At 48.4% G+C, this 23,764-nt stretch overlaps 1 protein-coding gene and 1 long non-coding RNA gene across 3 annotated transcripts in view; one reads left to right on the forward strand and one right to left on the reverse strand.

Annotated features, from left to right (window-relative positions):
- Nucleotides 1–764: 764 nt before the first annotated feature.
- On the forward strand, nt 765–3,165 carry LOC147645444 (uncharacterized). The gene is made up of 2 exons (XR_015282351.1): nt 765–896; nt 2,588–3,165. It is a non-coding gene; the product is annotated as an uncharacterized LOC147645444 (long non-coding RNA).
- A 957-nt stretch (nt 3,166–4,122) lies between these two features.
- The window catches only part of LOC111937455 (potassium inwardly rectifying channel subfamily J member 16), a 31,616-nt gene continuing 11,974 nt past the window's right edge, over nt 4,123–23,764 (reverse strand). Inside the window, exons 2-3 of one of the 2 annotated variants that reach the window (XM_023938851.2) lie at nt 23,441–23,548; nt 4,123–8,359 (exon numbers count right to left, since the gene is read on the reverse strand). In XM_023938851.2, the coding sequence (XP_023794619.2) occupies nt 7,024–8,304 (1,281 nt within the window). In that variant the 5' untranslated portion in view covers nt 8,305–8,359; nt 23,441–23,548 and the 3' untranslated portion in view covers nt 4,123–7,023. The remainder of the gene's footprint in view (nt 8,360–23,440; nt 23,549–23,764) is intronic. The other variant, XM_023938852.2, reaches the window with a different exon arrangement.

A 23,764-nucleotide genomic window follows, 5' to 3' on the forward strand; every position in this document is an offset into this window, starting at 1 on the left:
TCCCCTGTCAGACAGGGCTGGGAGACACGCCGTGATCAAAGATGGGGAAGCACGAGGAGCGAGTGCAGTGCCCGGTAGTCGCAGCAGAGCAGCTGCCTGACACTTGTGGAGCTTCCTAGAGCCCGCAAGAGGATGTGAAGGAGGAGGATGATACGGAGGGCTCAGCAGATGTTTCATTGGAGCTACTCCCGTGCGTGAGAGAACGCACGAAGCCGCTCGACGGAAAATGTGCATCCAGAAGTGGACATGGCACTGGAGATGAGATAATTATTAAGGCATTTCTATTCTGGAGCTTTTCTGTGCGGAGTTTTACACGGTAAGAAATGTTAGCGTTGCCTTTCTACACGCACACACGTTCCCTGGCCCAAACAAACGGGCGGCTCTCGGTCACTGATATGTCCCCAGGTCTGTCCCTTTGGCCACAAATAGCTCATTGCCCTATTGGAAAGGTTCCTGTGGAGGGCAGCCAGGTTTGCCCGGCTATATTTACCTAAGCTGGCAAACCGGGCCAGCTCCTCCCTGCTCTGCCGTTGTATATAAAGGGCAACGGTACAAAATCAACCGGCTCAATTTTATAATAAAATGGGTTCTGCGCTGACCGACGGTGCTGAATGGGAGAGCTGTGCCCAGATTTCCTGGGATGGAAATACTGGGAGTGCTGGGAATTCACCGGCAGCAGCTCGGCTGGTTATAACCCCGCTTCTTTGGGGGTGATGGGTGGGGGTCCAGTCCCGGGGGTGCAGAAAGGAGGCGAGGGCAGGCGGGGGAGCCGAGCGGGGCCGAGCGGGGCTGAGCCGCTGTCGCCGCTGTCGCCGCTGTCGCCGCTGTCGCCTCTGTCGCCGCGGATGCTCCGGGGACCGCTCGGCGCCCGCCGCAGCTCCGGGCGCTGCCGCCAGGTGGCGGCCGAGGGACCGGGATCGGGATCGGGATCGGGATGGGGATGGGGATCGGGATCGGGATCGGGACCGGGACCGGGACCGGGATCGGGATGGGGATCGGGATCGGGATCGGGATCGGGATCGGGACCGGGACCGGGACCGGGATCGGGATGGGGATGGGGATGGGGATGGGGATCGGGATCGGGACCGGGACCGGGATCGGGATGGGGATCGGGATCGGGATCGGGATCGGGACCGGGACCGGGATCGGGATGGGGATCGGGATCGGGATCGGGATCGGGACAGGGATCGGGATCGGGATGGGGATCGGGATCGGGATCGGGACCGGGATCGGGATCGGGATCGGGATCGGGATCGGGATCGGGATGGGGATCGGGATGGGGATGGGGATCGGGATGGGGATGGGGATCGGGATGGGGATCGGGATTGGGATCGGGATGGGGATCGGGATGGGGATGGGGATGGGGATGGGGATGGGGATGGGGATCGGGATGGGGATCGGGATGGGGATCGGGACAGGGATCGGGACCGGGATCGGGATGGGGATGGGGATCGGGATCGGGATGGGGATGGGGATGGGGATGGGGATCGGGATCGGGATCGGGATCGGGATGGGGATCGGGATGGGGATGGGGATCGGGATGGGGATGGGGATCGGGATGGGGATCGGGATTGGGATCGGGATGGGGATCGGGATGGGGATGGGGATGGGGATCGGGATCGGGATGGGGATCGGGATGGGGATCGGGATGGGGATCGGGATGGGGATCGGGATGGGGATCGGGATGGGGATCGGGATGGGGATCGGGACAGGGATCGGGACCGGGATCGGGATCGGGACAGGGATCGGGATCGGGATCGGGATGGGGATCGGGATCGGGATCGGGATCGGGACAGGGATCGGGATCGGGATCGGGATTGGGATCGGGATCGGGATCGGGATCGGGACCGGGACCGGGATCAGGATGGGGATCGGGATCGGGATCGGGATGAGGACTGGTATTGGGATGGGGATTGGGATGGGGATGGCGATAGGAATAGGATTGATAAGGATTGGGATCAGGACCGAAATCAGGATGGGGATCAGGATCAGGATCGGGATCAGGATTGAGGTGGGGATCAAGATCAGGATCAGGACACGGATGGGGATTGGGATCAGATTGATAGGAATCAGGACTGGGATCAGGATCAGGATTGGTGTCGGGATCGGGATGGGGATTGGGATTGGTCCAGACTCTAAAGGGGGATGGCCACCAATGGGGAGAGTGGTTTGTTGGGTGGGGAGACAGTGCTAGGAAAAGGGGCAATGGTTTGAAGCTGAAAGAGGGGAGATTTGGATGAGGTGCTTGGGAGAAACTCCCCCATGAGCTGCGGCTGCCCCTGGATCCCTGGCAGTGTCCAAGGCCAGGCTGGAGCAGCCTGCTGTGTGGGAGGTGTCCCTGCCATGGCAGGGGTGCCACTGGATGAGCTTTGAGCTCCCTTCCATCCCAAACCATTCCACGGGCCCCTGACACACCTGGGTGGGAAATCCCTGTGCGTTTTTGACAGTCCAAGGTGACTTTGTGTTGCCTGTCCTGAAGAAAACATTGGGAGGTGTCGATATCAGGGCTCCAAACCCTCCTGGCTTCCCAGGGAGCCCCAGCCAGAACTGCCCATCCTCACTCTGCCTTTGTGTCCATCCCCAGCAGCTCCTCAGCCACCAGACCTCACAAAAACCTCTGAGTCCTGGAGGCAGCTCCTGCACTGTGATTTTTAAGCCCCATCCATGAAAACACCGACCCACAATTTTCAGCCCAGATGAAAACTTTCAGCTTCTTGTTTCAGCCTGCTCATGTCTCACACCTCCCCTGTCTGCCTGCAAGTGACTCTGTTGTCAGATGCTTCTTCCTTTTCCCTGCTTTGGGCCCCTCCTGCCCACCACAGACACCAACTCCTCCTGTTTGCAGGTTCCCAGCTCCAACCACCCAAGATTTAAGAGACAAAAAAAAAGCTTAGAAGCATTTTTTATTTTTTTTTTTCACCTACACAACATTTCCGATGCCCTGAAAGGTACCTGCTGTTTCCTGAAGTGAGCTCAGACCTCCTGCACAGCCCGTGAGAAACAAGGGATAAACAAGGGGATAATATCCTGTCCCACATCTGAAACCCAACTTCACAAAAAGTATGCACTAAATGACACATGATAACGGGGGAGGAGATGCCAGCTGCCCTAATGAATGGTGGTGAGCAAAGCTGGAAAAATAAATGATATAATAATCTCTTATTATACCCCCTTTGACATAAATTAATCTTGACCCGGAACAACGGTGCTGCTTTCCAAGGGAAAATAACCAGGGTGAAATTTTCACCATGAGTCAGGAGGCCAGCGCAGGGTGGTTTGTGTTTGCTCTTTGTTGTGTAGAATTTTGCTTCAGCTGGTAAATTTTGTGGAAAGGTCGGGGACGGGGTGAGCAACTTTCACACAGAAATTCCAATTCCTGCCTCTCAGCAGTGGCTGGGAAGGAGCTGCTGTTCCTCAGCTCCAGGAATTGGCTTTGGGAAGCCCCAAGGAGACCTGCAAGGCTCTGGAAGAGCAGGAGGGCCCTGTTGTTTCACCAAGGAACGGCCCAAAATATCCCCAGGTCCTTCCCTTTGGGCTGGTGGGAATTCTGCTCCAATTAATTGGGAATGACTGGAGGCTCAGGTTGGTTTCCTGCTGGGGGATGCACGTGTTGTTACTTTTGGGAGTCTTGGTTGATTTTTTATTGCTCAGGCCTACAATGGCAATGAAAAATAAACCCTGGGAAGTTCTCACTGAGAAAGAGCAGATGAGGGAGGAAGAGTCTCCCTCTCATTTATCCTATTTATCCTATTTATCCTATTTATCCTATTTATCCTATTTATCCTATTTTTCCACTGTCCAGTGTCCTGCAGGAGCCTTTCCTAGGTCCTTTCCTAGGGAGGAAGGATTAAGAACTGGCTCTAGGCAGTTTAGGCCTGCCTAAATATAAACCTGGAGAGGAGAAGATTCCAGGGAGAGCTGGAGAGGGACTGGGGACAAGGGATGGAGGGACAGGACACAGGGAATGGCTCCCAGTGCCAGAGGGCAGGGACAGATGAGAAATTAGCAAAAAATTCCCTGTGAAGGCGGTGAGATCCTGGCACAGCTTGCCCAGAGAAACTGGATATGGAAGCTTAAAACCTCTAGCTGAAGAGTAGAAAAGCCCAATGTGCTCTCACAAGGTGTGTGGCAGAGGAATGTTCTTTATTTCGATGTTTTTATTCATTTAAAAAATAAAAATAAAAATAACTGCATGCTTTGCTATTCATCATTATTATACATCGTGTTTGTACTGGGATAAATGAAATTAAAGTAGCAAAGAGAAAAAAGCCAGGCTGGTTGAGAGCAGTGGTTCTCCAGCACGGGCTGGGATCAGAGGTTGGAGATAAAAGTAGAAGAAAATATAAAGCAGCTTTTTATGAATTAACATGCCCAGGGGAGAAGTTTCTTCCTGGCCCTCCTCAGCTGAGCCAGGCACACCTTACCAGCCATACTCACATATTTGCATTTATTATTTGCATCTCTCTGTGCCAAAAGCCACAGGACAAATCCCCAAATCAGACTCCCGGTGCTTTCACTTCCAGCAAAGCCTTTCCAGAGGAAGAATTTCTGTCCGGAGGCTCCCAGGGAGGAGAGCTTGGGGAAGGGAAGGCAGCTGAGCTCCCCAGCTCCTCAGGGGAGCTGCTGTGGCAGCCAGCACCTGGAATTGGCACCTGGGGAAGGAATGTGGGGGTTTTGGTCACTTATCTCAGCCATATCTCACCTCTGGGTGCCGTCACTCTGGGATGAGGTGAACACGGAGGGTGAGAGCAGCAGCTGTGTCCATGTGGGACATTCCATGTGTGGAAACCACGGCATCCCAGAGCAGAAGGCTTGGGAAGCTCCAGGGTGGCCTTTCTTTCACTGTTTCCTCCTCCACCAGGCTCCCCAGAGCCACCACAGAGGTTAACCCTCATCTCTGTCACCCTCACCCTCGTTATGCATTTCCTAATTATTTTTCCCCCAGTGTAATCCCATTTTTTCCTGTCCCATCCTCTCCCAGCCCCAGATTTCCCTCTCTCCCAATGCAATTTCTGTGTTTGAGAGCTCTTTGCCTCCCAACCCTTTTTAGGGCCCTTTTTAGGCCATTTCCCTCCTTCCTCACCGACAGCTTTTCCACATCTCCCCATTCCCTTCCAATTTCTCCACATCTTTCCCAAAAAGTTGTGCCCAGCATTAAATAAAAGCACCCCAGCCAGGATCTGAGGGGAGTGGAAGGGTTAATTCCCATGTCTGGAAGGTGATATTCTATTTTATTCAATCCCAATGGTGTTTTTTCCAACACCACAGAAGTGCTGAGACTCTTCCACATTTTCCTACATTCCTTTCCATTTTTTTCTAGACTATTTCCCCCATGTCTGCCAGTGTTTAAATCCAGGATACAACAAGATGGTTTTTACTGCACTTATAAGTGGTTGCTGCTGATGAATCAGCATATAAAATGGGCTAATTAATGAGTTTTGGAATAACTAACACCCCCCAGGCTTCAGCTTTACCTAAAGGGATCATGTTTATCCAGAGACAAGTGCTAGCAAAAGAGAAATACATTAAAATAATCCAGCAATCCTACTACTACATGGAGTAAATTGCAGGGGGGGGAAAAAAAAGAAAAAAAGAAAAAAAAGCCTCTTAGCAGGCTATTTTTTTCTTCATTAAACGTGATGAGCTCATAAAAGCCCAATTAATTAGTCAGAATGATGTGAATGACTCGTCAGACCTAATTTTAGCAGCCTAAAGTTAGCCAGCATTTCCACAGCAGTCGTTTCATCTCCGTCAGCAATAAATGGAGAGGGATGAACATTTCCAGGATAAACTCATCCTGAAAAACCAGAGGAAGGTGGAGTGAACTCTCCTGTGGAGACTGAAGAGTTCCAGGAACCACAGAGAGCAGGCAAACACTGAATTTCGTTGCTGCTAAGGTCAGGTGAGCTCAACCCCAGCAACTCCGATATGATTATTTTACGTTTGCAGGGTAATTAAACACAACGCAAATGAACTGCAATCATCAGGGGCAAGAGCATGATGAGGCATTGCTCACTGGATAATTACAGAGACGTGCAGAGCACGGAACTTCCACGTCACAGACACCTTCAGAGCATCAATGTTTTCCTTTTTTTTCCCCCCAGTTTGAGTCGGAGTTGTTGGATTTCTTGTGAAGGATCATTTTAACACAGCCATCTGAGACAAGCACTTTTCATTCTGACAAAATCACCCTGTTTGCTCTCCAGATTGATCTTTGTCTTTGCAAGGAAGTGCAACACGCTGAAAAGAAAAGCGAAATGAAATGAAAGAGGATTTGATATCAAATACTGCACAGATCACTCCAGACATGATCTCCTCCTCAAGGCTCAATCTGATTCTGCTGATTTAAAACCAGAGGTCTTGTTTTGATTTTTTTTTTATTTTTTGACCCCCTGCATCCCTCCAGCTGCTGAGGGAGCAGCACCTCAGGGAATGGTTCATGATTAGGGATGAAAGCTCTCCAGGATCCCACTCTGGGTCCCACAGGACTGGGCAGGATGTGAGCAGGTGTCCAAAGCCACCCAGGAGCACTGGGGTCAGTCATTCCTTTGTCTTACAAAGAACCACCCCACGGATTCCCCAGAGGAGCTCTGGGATGAGGCTGGATCTGAGGAATCACTTGTTGGGATAATGGAGCTCCAGAACCTCCTGGAGGGGCTGGAATGGGCTTTCCAAACCAACGAAGCAGCTTGGAAACCCCTCCCCAGAGGGCACAGGGCATGGTTAGTGTGCCCTGCCGAGGTTGTTCTGCATCTCTGGGCACGGCCAGCCCTGGTCCCTGCAGGGGAAGGAAGTTCACCAGTGTTTGCTCCAGTGCAGGGGCTCTCTGGACATCCCAAGTGGAAGCTGCTCCCTCGTTCCCGCAGCGCAGAGCTGTCCCCGCAGCCCAGCAGGGTGTGACGGTGTGTGACAGTGTGGCCACGAGGTCTGGGACATAAATACTGCTGCACACGAGCCCGCTGTCTGTGTTCGAGGAGCCACGAGGGGAGGAATTGTTGGGAGGGGCTTTAACAGCAGGAAAAGTCAGATTTGGGACTCTATGGAGAGCCTGCTCAAGGTCACAGCAGCTTTCCTGTAGGAAACCTCTCCAGGAGGCTGGCTGGAAGCTGTCACTGGCTCTTCAGGATCCTCACAACTGGTGACGAGGGCAACAGCGCTGAAGGACTTTTGGTTGGACTTGATTTCCAGGGCTGGCTTCTCCGCTTGCTTCTCCCGCGTCTTCTCGGCGCGGTTCCACTCCTGCTCCTTGCGCTCCAGCTGCATGGCGCTGCAGTGAGGGGCGTACACCTCCGTGGTCTCCTCGAACTGCAGGCAGTCCACCTTGTAGTACTTCTTCTTGACGTGCAGGACATCGTTGAACCTGTGGCCCCACAGGATCTCTCTGGGCACGTAGGAGCTCCGCGACTGGTGGGAAGTCCCCGTGGAGTCACCCGTGTAGACGAAGGTCACCAAGATCTCAAAGTTGTCCTTGGCCAGGGCTTTGCGGTCCAGGCTGTACAAGGGGCTGTCGCTGTCGATCTCGTGGACAACGGTGACTGGTGTGACCAGTATGATCTGGTCGTTGAGCAGCTTCAGGTCCCGGTACTCCATGGTCATCCTCCCCTCCTTGTCCTCCCTGTAGCGCAGCAGCTGCGCGCGCACCGAGCCCTCCACCATGTGGTTGGGCCGGAAGTCCCCGATGCGCCACATCAGGCAGAATTTGCCATCCCTCAGCCCAACCACGGCATAGTAGCTGAAACGGATGGTCTGGGCCCTCTTGCGGGCCGTGGCCATCTTGGCCAAGGCCGCCCCGATGATGAAGGTGTCGATGATGCAGCTCAGCACCGACTGCAGGATCACCATGAGGATGGCGAGCGAGCACTCCTCGGTCACGCAGCGGTAGCCGTACCCGATGGTGGTCTGCGTTTCCAGGGAGAACAGGAAGGCTCCCGTGAAGCTGTGCACGTTTGCCACGCAGGGGGTGACCTCCTCGTCGCTGAACAGGTCCCCGTGCTGCACGGCAATCAGCCAGAACACCAGGCCGAAGAACAGCCACGAGAGCACGTAGGACAGCGAGAAAATCACAAACATGTGGCGCCACTTGATGTCCACCAGCGTGGTGAAGATGTCCACCACGTAGCTCTCCCACTCCCCAAAGATGTGCTTGAAGTAGACGTTGCAGCTGCCATCCTTGTGGAGAAACCTCTTCTGCAGCCTTTTCACCTCCTTTTCCGGGCTTTCCCGACAGGAGCCGCGGTAACTGACCTTGTTTCCCTGGATATTTACGGGCCTGTAGCAGCCACTTTGGTCATTCATCTTCCTCATCTCTGCCTCAGCTTACAGAAGGTGCCAGGGGTTGTTTTCTTTGTTCATTGGAAATCTATGAAATAAAGGAGAAAGTCTGTTTTTATTTGAATTTCCAGATCTGATCCCATTTGCTCCGTGACCATCATGGTTAATTTTTGGAAGGGGACAGGCTGTGACATCCATGACCAGGCCTGGAAATATGAGACAGCTACAAATTCAACCAGTTAGAAATGTCCTTGTCAGCCCTAAAATTTGATGAAAAAATAAATCAAAACCTTTTTTTGGAGTGGAGACCCTATTGTGAGTAACTCCTTTAATGATCCCATGAAGCAAGATTAAAAGCAGGATGAGCTCCCCTGAGCAGTCACAAATGGCAGAAAACACTTAAATTTGGCCAAATATTGGAGGTAATTAATTGTTTTTTGCAATTTTCTGCATTTTCTTCCATTAGAAAGAATAAAAAAAAATGGGGATATCCCTTATTTAGAGTTAAAACTTCAGTCACATGGGCAGGGAAATTCAGTGCTGGTGTGTTTTAACCAAAAAATGTATCAAACACATGAACAAAACATTATTTATCTTCTAGCATTGCCCAGAAAAACCTGCTCTTGTGAAGTGGACTGAGCTGGTGCTGCAGAGACATGTTTGTTCAATTTGGAGAAAATTATTTACATTTCAAATGAAAAAAAGAAACCACTCTGAGGTCCTGGAAAGCCTCTGAAATCCTTCCTTAAAGCAAACAAAAAAATATCCGGCTGCCAAAAATATTTAAATCTTGATTAATGAGTTTGAAACAAACACGGAGGGTGTTAATGGAAGTTGTGGGTGACACAAATTCAGGAAGTGATGTGGATTAGGAGATTCTTCTGTCAGAACAGAGAAGAACTGAGCAGTCCTGGGCCATATTTAGTGACCAAGAACAAGAATTATGTTAGAAATTGAGACCTTATCACCTGGAATCCAATAAAAAACATGTAATTTAGAAAAGGCAAATCCTTTTCCTGCAGGTCTCCAGCTCATTCCACAACATCCCAACCACTAACACACAAACCAGTCAGAAGTGATGGGGACACAGCAGAAAAATTCCAATTTTTTGCTAATTTCATGCTTCTAACTGATATTCCTGAAGGGGAAAAAGCCAAAAAACAACAGCTAATATTTTTGTGGGAAACCTGTCACTATTCTTCCAGAAACTGCAAGTTTTTGATGGAAAAATGACAAGCTCTTTTCCCATTTTTAAGCTGGTTTCAGAGTTCGGATGTAGGTTTTCAATGAAGCCAAGAAATCCATGGAAAATGAATTAAAGAAAATCGAATTTCAGAAAAAAAAACAGCTTTCCTGAGGGAATTCTTTTCCTCAGGTCTTCGCTCCTTTTGCCTGAGCAGAAATGACTGCACACACTTCCAGGCAGAGCAGAGTCAGGCCCATGGGGTGTAAAATATATAGGATGGACTGGATTAACAGCCCAAGAACTCTCTCCTCATCCAAGGAACCATGACAAGCATGCAGAGACATTCATCCAAAAACACTTAAAAGCCAAACATAGTTTCCATTTCTTTTTTTTTTTTCTCTTTTTTTTTTTCCTTTTTTTTTTTTTTCCAGTCCAGAAATGAATGTGACATATGGTGTCGTAGCCTCAGAATGTGGCCTTCATTAAAAAACACAACATTAATGTTTCCAAAAATACTTCTTGGAATAGGGTCTTTGGAAACATTCATATGACTTGCTTTACTCAGAGTTTTAAACAAACAGTGCAGCCTGCTCTATTGAAGATGCTTGACCCAACATTTTCAAAGTCGTGTTTGACAACAAACAAAAACTGGAAACGGTTGAGGGTTGGGGTTTTTTTGGTGTTTTCGTTAAGCACCTCATAATGTGAGGTGTGAAAATGGAGTAATCAGAAGCCAATATGATCTTAAATAAAAACATTTGTAGGGCTTTGTGTTGAGGGGCAGCTCTCTGACAGGGACCAGGGAATGCTGGAGCTGTGTCAGGGGATGGGGATGGATTTTAGGGAGAGGTTCTTCCCCCAGAGGTGCTGGCACTGCCCAGGCTCCCCAGGGAATGGTGACATTCCCGAGGCTGCTGGAGCTCCAGGAGGGTTTGGACAGCGCTCCAGGGATGCCCAGGGTGGGATTTTGGGGTGTCAGGGCCAGAAGATGGACTCGATGATCCTTCATCCCTCCCAACTCAATATTCAAAGCATCAAAAAATGTTGCTCACTATTTTGGGTGCGTTCAAACATAATCCAAACCTGCACTTTTCAAGGCCTCCCTTTCAAGTCTCTCAAGTGCAATAATAATCATAATAATTAATAATCATGCATCATGTTTAATAACTCTCTGACATTGATGTTGCTCAGCACATTCAGGTGCAAAAACCCACCCTTGAGAGTTCCTGGATGGTGTAAATCAGGATTAGGATCTGTCCCTCATTCCTGGGACACCATGGAACAGACATGTGATTTCCCTGTTCCAGACAAGAGTTTGGGAACCCAGATGTTCCTCCCTCCCTCTGCTGAGGCACTCTGACTTCTGCAGAATGCTCAAAGAATCCCATTATTACCAAATTATTACCAAAGACCACAGAGTCCCAAACCAGTGACCTTCAACCCTAGAGACATTTCAAAAATCTGATTTTCCAAACTGGAAATATTTGACACATCCCTAAGAAAGCCCCACGATCCCATGAGAGGTCCTGTTACCTGCTAAAGATTAACAAAGGGGGTGGGGGAGGATTTAAAAACATTCTCTACTCACTAAAGCTCAGGGATCTGTTGTTGCAAATGACTCTCAGATGTTGCCAGGAAGCGTTTTCACCTTCCTCTAACACTGATATATAAACCCTCCCCCTTTTCTGTCTTGCTTTTACTTTCTGTGGGCTTTTTCCTGGATTTCTGGGCATGTTTGTGCACATCATGAGCCTCCCCTTGCATTGCAGCACAGCTGAAGTTTGCAGTATTTCTGCTCTCTGTTCTTATAAATGCATTTCCCCCTTCAAATGAAAGTTTGTCAGAGATAAAAATAAAGCAGCAAAGCCAGGCAGGGTGGTTGGAAGGCAGAAACAGAAATTTCGAAAGGTTTCTTTAGGGTAAATGGCAGAGAGATGTTCTAAAGAATATCTGAGTTCAGAAACCAGAATAATTCTTAATTATCTAAGCCAGGATTTTGCTGTGTTGGATCTTGAAATGCTCAGGGTAGATACAGAACTGCTCCAGAGATCTGTGTTCAGGGGTCTCTACACTGAGCCCCCAAACTGATATACTTTAAAAATTCCACCCCAATCAGACATGGGAGGAAATTCCCGAATTCCAAAGGTCACAAAGGAGTGCAGTGGCAGAGCCAGGAACAAACCCAGCACCTGTTTTTACCTGGTGAGGAGTTGCCACAAAGCAAAGAGCAGCAGGAGCAGATTTTTCTTATCATATTTATATTTTCATGTAGCTCCTCTCGAGCAGAGCAGCTGTGCCAGAAGAACTCGAGCTCCTGTCAGCTGGCTCAGAACAGTCAGTGCAAAGCCTCCAGCATCCCTGGATGTAATTGTCAATTTAATCCCGATATTTGCAGTTTAGGGCTCAGTGTTTTGTGAGGATAATCCCTCTTGCACCGTAACCTAATACCTAACAAATTGCTGCTACACCCCTTTTATGACTGCCTTTGCCCATTGTGTAAACAATAGGGGTGAATTTTTGTTCGGTGACAACTTCACTCAACAGCCTGTTTGTAAAACATTAAGCAAAACAATGTGAAGATCTGGGCTCCAGGATAATTCTGTTCCGAGATCAGATCAAAAAGAAAACAACCCCAAAGTTCCAGACTGAATTGGGTGCTCGCTCTCACCCCCACACACAGAAGTGATGTTTCTCTCTCTCCAGCCTTGCTTTAGCAATCACCTCAGTTTCCTGCTTCATTTTGGAAATGATCTGAAAGGTTTCCAGTTTTAGTCATTGTTGTGTAACCCTGGAAGGGTTTCAGCTCAGAGACCAGAAATGTGACAAGTCAGAACCTTCGGAGCTGCTTTGGGATTGGCTCCAACACTTGTTCCTTTAAAAAAAATCCACCACCCACAAAACCTAAATAAATCTATTGTAGGACAGCATTAAGGCTTTTCCTTCCTTCCTTCTTTCCTTCCTTCCTCTCACTCTTTTTGTTGCAAAGGGACTTCTCCTGCTACTCACAGCCAATCTTTCTGCTTCTGATCTGTCCTTCCACCATCCCAGCCTGCTCCAAGTCCTTGGACACTTCCAGGAATCCAGGGGCAGCCAGGAATTCCTTCCCCATATCCCATCCAACCCTGCCCTCTGCCAGCTCAAGATTTAATGTTTGTCAGCTCAGATCCCCACAGGTCAGCTCTGCAAGGGGAAAGGGAATCCCAGATCCCCTGAGTGGATCTGCTGGGGGAGCAGGGCTGTGGGGAGGGGTCCCCATTTCAGAGCATGGCCAGGAGCACTCCGGTTGTGCTGCCTTCACATCCCCACGGAAGCTTTGACCCTACACACACAGTGACAGCTTTGATGCCACCAGAGTGAAGCTTTTAAAAGGCTCAAATTTCCCTGGAAAGCAAAGGTTTTGTTCTTCCCATCCCTTCAGCTGAGCCAAGCGAGTGCTGGAGGTCACCGAGGGCTCGACCAGCATAGCTCTGCAGGCATCACCTGGCAGCTGACACCTGTCCCCTCCAGCCTCCTTTGCACAGAGCCCTTCCAGCAGCAGAAGAAAATATTGCAAGTAAAAGAATCAAAAATCAAAAAGAATAAAATTATTAAAAATACAATATATATATATTAATATCTATATAAAATAAAATAAATAAAACACTGGATGATCTTTAAGGTCCCTTCCAACCCAAACCATTCTGATTCTAACACACCAAACCCAGAGCAAGATCTTACTTATTTCTTAGACTCCTTATTCAATGCCTCCATATGGACAGAGACCTAAAGTATCAATATCAAAGTGTTTGTTGAGCATTTTAAGGACCAGATGAAGACTCCAAAGAGCAGCAGAGCTTTGCAGAGATTTTTGAGTCACGCGATGGTGCCGTGATCCCCACTGGAACAACTCACAGCAACAGATATATTGACATTTAATTCATCTAAGTGAAACCAGATCTGCTTGCAACAAAACCAATAAAAAAATAAAAATAAAGATGAAGGAGTTTGGCCCCTTGAAGCTGGAGAAGACGGACTGGGAGCTGCTCCTTGGTGCCCATTTGGGAGCCACAGGACAGGTTCAAAAGGGAGCAGCTCCCTGCTTCCCACTCCGAGCAATTCCCAAAATCCTGGGAAAGCTGTGAATGTCTCTTTTCATTTATTTCCACTGTGTGCCCTGCATGGCTTCAGCCAGGAGCCAGCAGTGGAAACACTGAAAAACCAGGAGAGATGGAAAGTGCTGGCAACTCCAGGCTCTTGACGGGGCCTCGCTGCCATTCTTTGTCCCAGATGCTTTGGCAGGGGGGAAACCTAAACCTGCTCCCTCTGGAGAGTCTCTTCCCAACCCTCAGCTCCTGCACAGAGGGAACTGGGGCCAGCAGGGCTGGGCACAGCAATCCCAGCTCAGCCTCCCCTCATGGGCTGCCCCAGAACTGGGACTGAACTGGGACGGCCCAGCAGGGAAATGGAGTGACCAGGACACCAGAGGTGACATCCCACACTGGAATGGGGCAGCTGCACCCCCCAGGGCCACTGCCATCCCCTCCTCCTGCAAATTCCTTGTCCTGGCTCTCTTCCCATCAGCTGGTACAGGAAGCCATGGAACAAAAATTTACATTTTGATATTCAGCTGACAGGAGCGAGGAGTCTCCATTTCTGCTCCTGCAGTTTCAATTCTTAAAGCTGCTACAGCTGGGACTCATCCTAGAGCTGAAAATCATGGAATGGTTTGGGTTGGAAAGGACCTTAAAGATCATCTTCTTCCAGCCCCCTGCCACGGGCAGGGACATCTCCCACTGGACCAGGATGCTCCAACCCCCATCCAGCCCAGCCCTGGGCACTTCCAGGGATGGAGCAGCCACACAGGGATGGAACAGCTGGAAAAGCAATTTTATATCCAGGCTTCTCCCTTTGGAAATCAGTAACCAAGCTATTCCCTAATCCAGCAGGCCCCTGGGCTTTTATGAAAATGAGCTGTGAGGCAATCAAATCACCAGTGCCAGCACTAATTAGCATTTTGTCCTCCCCTGGGTGTCTGTCCTGGTGCCCACGGAAGCTTCATTCCCACCCTTCTGCAGATTCCACCCCACACTGCCCCTCTTGGAGCTCCCTCAGCCTTCAGAGCCCCAGCAAAATCCCTCGAGGAACTTTTCCCCCTCGCTGGCCAGGAGCAGGAGAACAGTTTGTAGCAGCTCTGAATAGCCGTGATGTAATTAATGAATTAATGTAATCAGCAGGTTGAGTGGCAGGTCAGGAACAATGACAGAACGAGATCAGAGAGTGCTGAGCAGGAATTTAGCGGAGCCAACACCCTCAGCCCCGTTATTTGCTGTTCTGTCCCTTCCCAAAACACAGCAGGTTATTAATAATCTGGGAATCTGGAGCTGGTATTCCAGAAGGAATGGCCAGAATATTCCTCCAGGCTCAGGGACAGCTTCCTTAACGTCAGCCCGAGCAGCTCCGCTTCCTGAGCTCCTCTCCTTCCTGTTTGCTGCTTGTTTGGGGCCAGGAAAGGCCCCACAGCCCGAGCCACTGCACTTCCAGCTGGGGCTGTTATCCAGGGATATCCCAACATTCCTGGGCAGTTTATCCTGGGATGTTACAATATTCCTGTGCTTTTATCCAGGCATATTCCAATATTCCTGTGCTTTTATCCAGGCATATTCCAATATTCCTGTGCTTTTATCCAGGGATATTCCAATATTCCTGTGTGTTTTATCCAGGAATATTCCAATATTCCTGTGCCCCTTATCCAGGAATATTCCAATATTCCTGTGCTTTTATCCAGGAATGTTCCAGTATTCCTGTGTGGTTTATTGAGGGATGTTCCAATAGTGGTGTGCCCCTTTTTCAGGAATATTCCAACATTCTGTGCTCCTTTCCAGGAATATTCCAATATTCCTGTGCCCTTTATTCAGGAATATTCCAACATTCTGTGCTCTTTATCCAGGAATATTCCAATATTCCTGTGCTCCTTACCCAGGCATATTCCAACATTCCTGTGCCACTTATCCAGAATATTTTAAAATTCCTGTGTCCCTTATCAAGGAATATTCCAACATTCCTGTGCTCCTTATCCAGGAATACTTCAGTATTCCTGTGCAGTTTATCCAGACATATTCCAACATTCCAGAGCCACTTATCCAGAATATTCCAACATTCCTGTGCTACTTATCCAGAATATTCCAATATTCCTGTGTGTCTTATCCAGGAATATGCCAATATTCCTGTGCTCCTTATCCAGGTCTGCAGATGTGAGAAATGCACATATCCAGAAGTTGCCTTTAACACAAAAATGAAATGTTTGGATGGTTTTGAGGGGGATCTTTGCCCCCTGTGACTCGCACAGAGGCCGATTTGTGCCCCTCCAGGCCGGGGACTGGAGCTCTGTGCCTGCCCCTTGTGTGGAGCCGAGGGAAAAGGAGGGAAGGAGCTCCTGGATGGGAATTCAGCCCGTTCCAAGCTGCTCAGCCAGCCGTGTTTTTCCTGTTTCACTTCTCCAGGCAAACAGTGTGAAGGAGCGAGCAGATCTTATCAGAGCCCGTGTTAACAAAAATACATCAAATAAAAACCTGCTACATTGCAAATGTCAACACTCCACACACACACAAAAAATGATATCTAAACTGCAGTAGGATTGATTTTATTGCCAAAGCAATTCCCAAAGATTGTTTTGAGAGACAACTTTGCTGTTTGGCCTCACAGGTGCTGTGAGGCTGTGAAATAAATGCGTCTCTCATTTATTCCACATTACCTTCACAGGGGTGCTGTCACCAGAGACAGGAGCGTGGCAAAAGGAATTTCACCCTCTGGTTTGAAATTTACTGCCATTGTCCCCTGATTCACTCCAGGTTAGCTGGGAGTGGGATAAATTATCGGCCATCAAAATTAAATTAAATTCAGGAGTGATGAACACAGGCTCAGCGGGAGATTTATCCTATTTTGTACCCTCTTTGTTTTCCTGGGTGGTTTTTACTCCTGTTCCCACTGAATAAAATGGAATTACAGCATCACTTGCTCCTGCTCAGAGCCAGAGGCCTTCCAAATTCACAGAAATCCGAAGGTGATTAATGAAACCCCAAATCACTGCCAAGGCCTGCCCCAAATCACGAGCTCAGGCTCATTCCTCCTCTGGAACATTCCGTATGGTGTAAGCTCTGTCACCTCGGGATGAGAGGATCTTCAGGAAGTGAAGGCTTTGAAGAACATAAAGTGGTGTTTCCCACAGGAAAAAAAAACCCAACAAACCAAAAAACATCACTTGGTGTTTTGGGAGCAACCGCAAGGCTGATCATGGGAGGGAAAGAAAGTGCGGATTAAAGAGAATGAAAAAGTGACCTCAGAGGTGCTGGAGCAATGCCAGGAGTGCTGGAACAAAGGGAAAGCCATGTGAGAGCAACACTGGCCTGAAATATCCCTGAGGATGAGCCTCCAGCCCATCCCAACCTGAGAGCAATAATGGCCCCAAACATCCCTGAGGATGAGCTGATGCCTTTTGGGCTACCTAAACCCAGAGGCCAGGCAAAGTTAAGGGAATAAAAAGCAGTTCTGTTTATTGAAGGGCCTTCAGGGACATTTCGGGCAGATGAAGCCCACCCAAAATGGATGAGGGCTCACGGCTTTCACACTTTTATAAGCTGGGTCCATTTCCATCCTGGGGGTTCATCTTCCAATTCCAGCTCCAGGGAATGAAGTCATTTCCCCCAAGTTTGCTGCCCCCAACTCCCTTTTGTTTGCATCTCTCGGGGCCTGAGTGAGGTGTCCTTGATTGCCAGGCCTGGAGAGGAATTGCTGTGTCTGAGCCCAATGGGGAAGCAGCAGCTGGCACTGTGTGTGGAGTTTGGAGTTATCCACTGAAGAGCTGCAGGATCACAAATAGATGGGAAACACAAAAGATGAAACATCAGAGCCTCCAGCCCATCCCAGTGCTGCAGGATGGAGCCGTGTCCCTGCTGGACTCTGCTCCTGGTGTCTGCAGGAGCTGCCAGGGGCTCCAGCCACGCCGTGACGTGTGCTGATAATTATGATCTTATGCCATCGATTTGCTCTCAGGGTGTTTTTCCAATCAGGCTCGGAGATCTCTTTGTTCTGCCGTGTAAAACCCGGCTTTGAGGTCACTCCTCGCCTTCCACACCCTTGGCTGTTTATGGACACAAAGCTCCGAGCCCATTTCCCACTGAGGAAGACAAGAAACAGGTTGTGTCATTGTCTGGCTCAATTGTTCTCCAGGACTAATTCCAAGGAGAGGAACAGCTCACCAGCTTGGGGCTTTATTGTTGTAAAAGCCTCCTATCAACAATGAGAGGATGTGCAGGGTACCAGCTGTGAGACTGAGGGGAAAAAATCTGCTTTTCATATTGAAAATGAATGGGAACCACCTCCATTGATTGGAAAGGAAAACTGGTACAAGGTTCAAGGGCCACCTCCTTCAAATGAGTGCTAAAGGCCGTTTCTGATGCCACCAAAACATCAGCTCTGGGTTTCTGTGTGTGGCAGAGGCCTGTAGGGACATCCCAAGGGATGCCAGCCTTTCTGTGCTTTAGGTTCAGGGAGGTGGGGACAGATTTTGCCAGCCTAACCTGCATCTCCTTAAAGCTGCAGGCAGCACATCCTCCTGTCCCGGTCCTGGGCATCGTATCCATTTAGACAGAACTCTGGGATCTCCCAGAATAAAAGGATCCTTATTGCAGGAGTTGGAAAAGCATCAGGAGGGATGAAATATTTCCCCTCCACACCAAACAGGGAACCTTTTCTTCCAGCATTGCTTTAGGACTTGTCTGTCAGCAAATGCAATCAGCTTTAAGAGCCTGAATTACCACGCTGGAAATGACTGGGAATTGTTTTGGTGATATAAAACCCGGGAAGCGAGCAAGTTCTCCGGCAGATTTGGGCCAGCTCGCTCAGCAGCCGGCAGGAAGGAGCCTTTGGTTCTCAGAATCCTTCCTGGTGTCCAGGACAGCCACTCATCAGGGCTCTGTGCAGGGAGCTTGGCTTTCACTGCCTTGGAAGATATTCCTCCCACCCCGCTGGGACACAGGGGCTCCGGCTGATCCAGAAAACAAAATGGTTAATGGCGTTTTCCCGAGTTTTTCCAGCCAGCAGGTTTGAGGTCTGTGACAAGCCGAAGAATTTGCAGGAATGGTGTCAATCTGATGTCACAGAGGCAATAAATCCTATTGTGCTGGATTACATTCTGCCCATTAAAACTGCTCTGACCCATTGTCATCCAAGTGGAACCACATTCCACTGGCTGCTCCAAAGGTTCTGATTTCACTCCCGATTGTTGCCAGGGCAACTGCACCTCCATCCAAAACTGCCTCACCAACCACTGAACTCCTGAACAGACTGCAGATAAAGCAAAGCACTAATTACTTATTCCCACTGAAAAAGTCCAAATCAAACCTTTCTGAGGCCTGAATAGCAGAAACTCGAAGGAGTTGCTGGAGGGTTACTTGGGGTTTTTTTTGCATGAGGCACCAATTGCCTCATTTATTTTTTTGTGGAATAACTGGTTGTGGTGACAAAATACCATGAAAATATTAATATTCTAAAGTCTATCCAGAGCAAGAGTGCACTGGAAATCTCACCACAGGCCGCTCCTGGAAAGTGTCCTCACTCAGTTGTGGAAAACTGAAAGGATTTTCATGAATAGTCAAACTGCTGCTGAAGGCTCGTGAGTGGAAATAGAAATATCTGAATTTCCCCGTTGAGATTTCTGGTGGAAAGTGGCCTGTGTTTTACGGCCTCTGCTTTTATGAAGTGAATATCATCTCCGTGGCTCAGATTTGTCCTAATCTATCTCTGAGTGGGACAAAGCCAGGTAGGAAATTGCTCTTTCTCCCAGGGCTGCTAGGAATCAGCATTTCCTGGAGAGCAGAAGGGGCCACTTGGCCATCCAAAACTGAGTCCAAAGTCAGGAGTGAGCAGGGCCAGGTGATGCAGGTTCTAAACAATTCTAAACCACTCCTAAACACTGCCCTGATGTTGAAATGCACAAAATTTGGTTCCAATTTGAAACCAGATTGGGAGAGAATATTTTAAAAGGAGCTGGAGGTGTTTTGTGAAGTTGTCTCAGGAATGGAGATGCCTTTATTAAACATGGAAATTTTCCAGTGGTTTTCCATTAAAATTTTACTCTTTTATCCTTTCACACTCCTCTGTGAGCCCATCGTGGTTTTCCCTTGAAGAAAAATTGTCTGAATAAAATGTTTGTTCACCAAATTTACCTTTTTTTTTTTCCTGTTTTTTCAGTTTGTTTGCCAGACCGTTGATTTTTATCAAATGTCAGTCTTTAGATCTTCTCTGGGAAATGTTGAGCCACTGTCCTGTACCATGACAGCAAGGAGAACCCCAAAATTCAATGTTTCCTCTGCTGTATCTTTCCAGAGGAAATGAAGGGCTGGAACCCTCTCCACCCCAGCACGTCAGCACAAAAAGCAGCTGAGGAGCTGGAGATTGTCCTCCCCTGAGTGCACCCTCAGAACATGAATTTATCTGCTTAGAAAAGAGGAACCAAGGATGGAATCATGGCTGGAAAGCGCAAGAAATGAGCAGTTCCTCGTGAGATGCAGCACAGCCATTTCTCCAGTTCCAGCTCTGCCTCCTGCCAGACAGGACAGACAAATCCTCTTTTTACAGCTGAAGATGGAAAGATGAAGAATGAAATCAAGCCCTTAGCCCGGTTTAAAAGCAGGCAGAAATGTGGGGTGGAATTTGCTTGTGTTTATCACGTGGAGGGTTAATTGCACAATCAATTCCTGCAAAGGGCGCTCCCTTCCCAAACCTCTCACCAAAACCTCGGGGTGGGAATATTGGGCAAGAAAGGCGACAAACGACAGAAAAAGGGGCAGAGCATCAGGCAATCTCCGGAATTTCAGCCACACCAGGGAACACTGAGGTGAGGGAGAAGCATCCTGGTGAAAGGCTTACCTTAAAAAAATTGAACCCCCCCCTAAAACATATCCCATAAACCCAAATGAAACCCATCTGAGAGGAAACACCGTAAGATAAAAAGATATCTTGCTATTCATTCAAGCCTCTGGTTTACAAGGTCTATAAAATGATATATGCAATCTACCATATATGTGCATTCCAGCGTATTCCACCTTAACAAATTGTTAAAAATTAAGAAAATAAAAGTGATTTATACCTTAAATTATTATGGCACCACATTTTATATTTATGCCATGTATTTTTATGGCATCATAAAAGTCCTTATCAGATACTGAAACAAAAGCCCTTTATCCCTTAACCATATCGAGCTCTTCATTTTAAAAGCGAGGTGAGGAAAAAGTGAGGCGAAAGGCAGAAACTTTCTGAGTGTGTTTTCCTCCTGACCTTTCCACTGCTCAGAACCTCTGCTGGCAGAGGGGCAGCTCAGATTTCGACCTTTTTTTTGTCTGGGAACGCGTTTTTTGCTAAAGTTTTAGTTCTTTGGGAGAAGCTCCCCAAAACCAATGAGCGCTCCATCAGTCCCTGCTCCTTCTGCCTCCTTCTGCAGTGACAGGCTCAGGAATCCCGGGGAGCTCCTGGATGCTAAATTCCGACACTTCCAGCACAGAGCTGCTGCCACACTAATGAAGCCCATCTAAAATACGGATTTTGCCCGGGTAGAAGCTGAATTTAGCGAGTTTGCAGCCGGTTAACTGAGATTGATCAGCCGGCATTTGCTGAGCGCTGCCAAGCCATCCAATAAAGCCTGGGTTTGTCAGGAATGGATGGGCTGTCCCAGCTCGGCTGATTTAGCAGCCCCCATCTCGTTATCTCACTGCATTCACACCTTTTCCAGAGCAGGAATCAGGAGAATGCTCCAGAATGTCTGCTCTGGTTTCACAAAAGCCCAGGAGCATCGTGGAGTGTGGAGTGGGGGAGAAGAGAAAAGAGAAAAGAGAGAAGAGAAAAGAGAAAAGAGAAAAGAGAAAAGAGGAAAGAGAAAAGAGAAAAGAGAAAAGAGAAAAGAGAGAAGAGAAAAGAGAAAAGAGAAAAGAGAAAAGAGGAAAGAGAAAAGAGAAAAGAGAAAAGAGAAAAGAGAAAAGAGAAAAGAGAAAAGAGAAAAGAGAAAAGAGAAAAGAGAAAAGAGAAAAGAGGAAAGAGAAAAGAGAAAAGAGAAAAGAGAAAAGAGAAAAGAGAAAAGAGAAAAGAGAAAAGAGAAAAGAGAAAAAAGAGAAAAGAGAAAAGAGAAAAGAGAAAAGAGAAAAGAGAAAAGAGGAAAGAGGAAAGAGGAAAGAGGAAAGAGGAAAGAGGAAAGAGGAAAGAGGAAAGAGGAAAGAGAAAAGAGAAAAGAGAAAAAAGAGAAGAGAAAAGAGAAAATAGAAAAGAGAAAAGAGAAAAGAGGAAAGAGGAAAGAGAAAAGAGAAAAGAGAAAAGAGAAAAAAGAGAAGATGCAGAAGTGCTGTGAGATTCATTAGTGAAGTCTTTGAAGATCAGGAAATCCAATTTTCCTCCCGTCCTTCTTTCAGTGACTAATTTCTCTTACTGTAACAAGGAGTAAAAAAGTTTATCTCCACCAAAATTTAAATATTCACTTCCTCTTCTCCACCCACTACATTAACTCGGAAAAGCACTTCCCTCTCCATGCCAGCTTGTGAGCAAGAAATCTTACAACAATACTACAGAGAACACTCTAAAATAAGGTTTTTCTATTTATTAAATGTTTATAATCACACTCTGCATCACCATCCCCTCAGGGAATGAGTCAGGGCTCCCAGGAGAGGAGAGGATCCCAGGGGAAAGGGAAAATGATGGAACACCAGGACTTTGCAGAGGTTTTTTATCTGGACAGATAAAATCTGGATCCCCTCTGGATTTCCAGGCTTGTGGTGGCCACTGCCTGGAAAAGAGCTTTGATCCACAGCACAGGCAGGAGGATTTGAGGAAGTTCAACAGAAGGAAGATGCAGAAGCCAGGAGTGTGTAACCAAAGCCCTGGCAAAGGCATTCCAGGGCTCTGAGAGGCAGCAGCACTGTCTGTCCCTGGCTCCTTGTGGCTCTGTGTGCCAGGTGAGCTGCTGGGGACAGCTCCACAGGAGTGAACATCCCAGGGACACAGCGAGGAGAGCAAACCCTGCCCACCCAGGATCCAGGGAGGCAAATCCTCCCTCCTTGGGGAGGTGGGACCTCCCCAGGCCCTCAGAAAGGCATCACAGAGTTTGACAGCTTAAAATGTTTGCTCGGGGATATAGAAATAGAGGGATTTCTAAGGGGGATGAGCAGGATTCTTGCTTTCTCACCTTTTTTTTGGTGGGTTTTCATGGCATAGGAGAGGGCAACATCTCTCGGCAGGCTCCTTGCCCAGCCCCATCAGTGCCCGGCTGACACAGGCGCTCACACGGACACTCAGACCCAGCAAGCTGTGTCTATTCCTGCTCCCAGCTGTCCCAGCAAACCCCGAGAGGCTCCCCAGGCAGGGTGATCGCTGTGACTCATTGCAGCCAGCCTTTCTCACACTCTGCGAGCCGCAATCTGCTCGGGGGGAGCTGGGAGCGCCTGTGCTGCTCTGCCCTGCTGCCTCTGGAACCCTCCGGAGATGCTGAGCCCCTCCAGGAGGGACAGAAAGGACAGAAGGGAAGGGAGGAGATGCCAAATGGGGCTCTGGGTGGTCCCACAGCCCATCCCCAGCAGGGCCAGGTGCTGCAGGAGAAGGTGACAGAGCAGCTCTGGAAGGATTTCCCTCCTCTCTGACAAGTTCTCACCCTGATCTGCGGTAATTAGAGCCCGGCTCAGCCCTGCAATTACACAGCTTAGCACCCTCCCTAAGCACGGGATCCAACAAGCTCTGCCTCTCTTTAATATTCAAATTAAGGCGAATTCCAGCCGCACAAACCGTGTTTCCAAACAACAGCGAGCGAGCTCCAGGTTCCACTCCAAACACCCCTCCAGCTGAACAGGAGCAGTTCATCCCCACCCGGGCTGCCCACTTGGTTTAAAGCTCTCTAAGGCAACAGAATTTCTGTTTTCGTGTACAAACACAGAGGAAAAAGCAATTAGGGAAGTTGGAAATGGGCTTTACCTTAATGTCCCGCTGAGGTTTGAAAGAATCTCTGCTTCACTCCCTCTTTTCTTTTGCTCTGTCTCTCTCCCTCTCTTCTTGCATGGCTGGACTGACAGGTTGGCAGAGCTGAGAACGACAGGTTGGGTTTGTTTTTTTAGACACAACTCCTCCCCCTCTCAAAGAGAAGGGAAAAAAAAAAAGAGAAAAAAAAAAGAAAGAAAAAAGCAAGCCTGTTTGGGAAAAGTTCACAGAAAATCCAGTCCTTTCAGCACATTGGAACTGGTGAGAAAAATGCTACTTTGGGGAGCCCAGCAGTTTCCTGATTGTTTTTCTCAAAAAGGC

The sequence above is a fragment of the Cyanistes caeruleus genome, unplaced genomic scaffold, assembly GCF_971803275.1.
Source record: "Cyanistes caeruleus unplaced genomic scaffold, bCyaCae1.hap1.1 HAP1_SCAFFOLD_313, whole genome shotgun sequence".
Lineage (NCBI taxonomy): Eukaryota > Metazoa > Chordata > Aves > Passeriformes > Paridae > Cyanistes > Cyanistes caeruleus.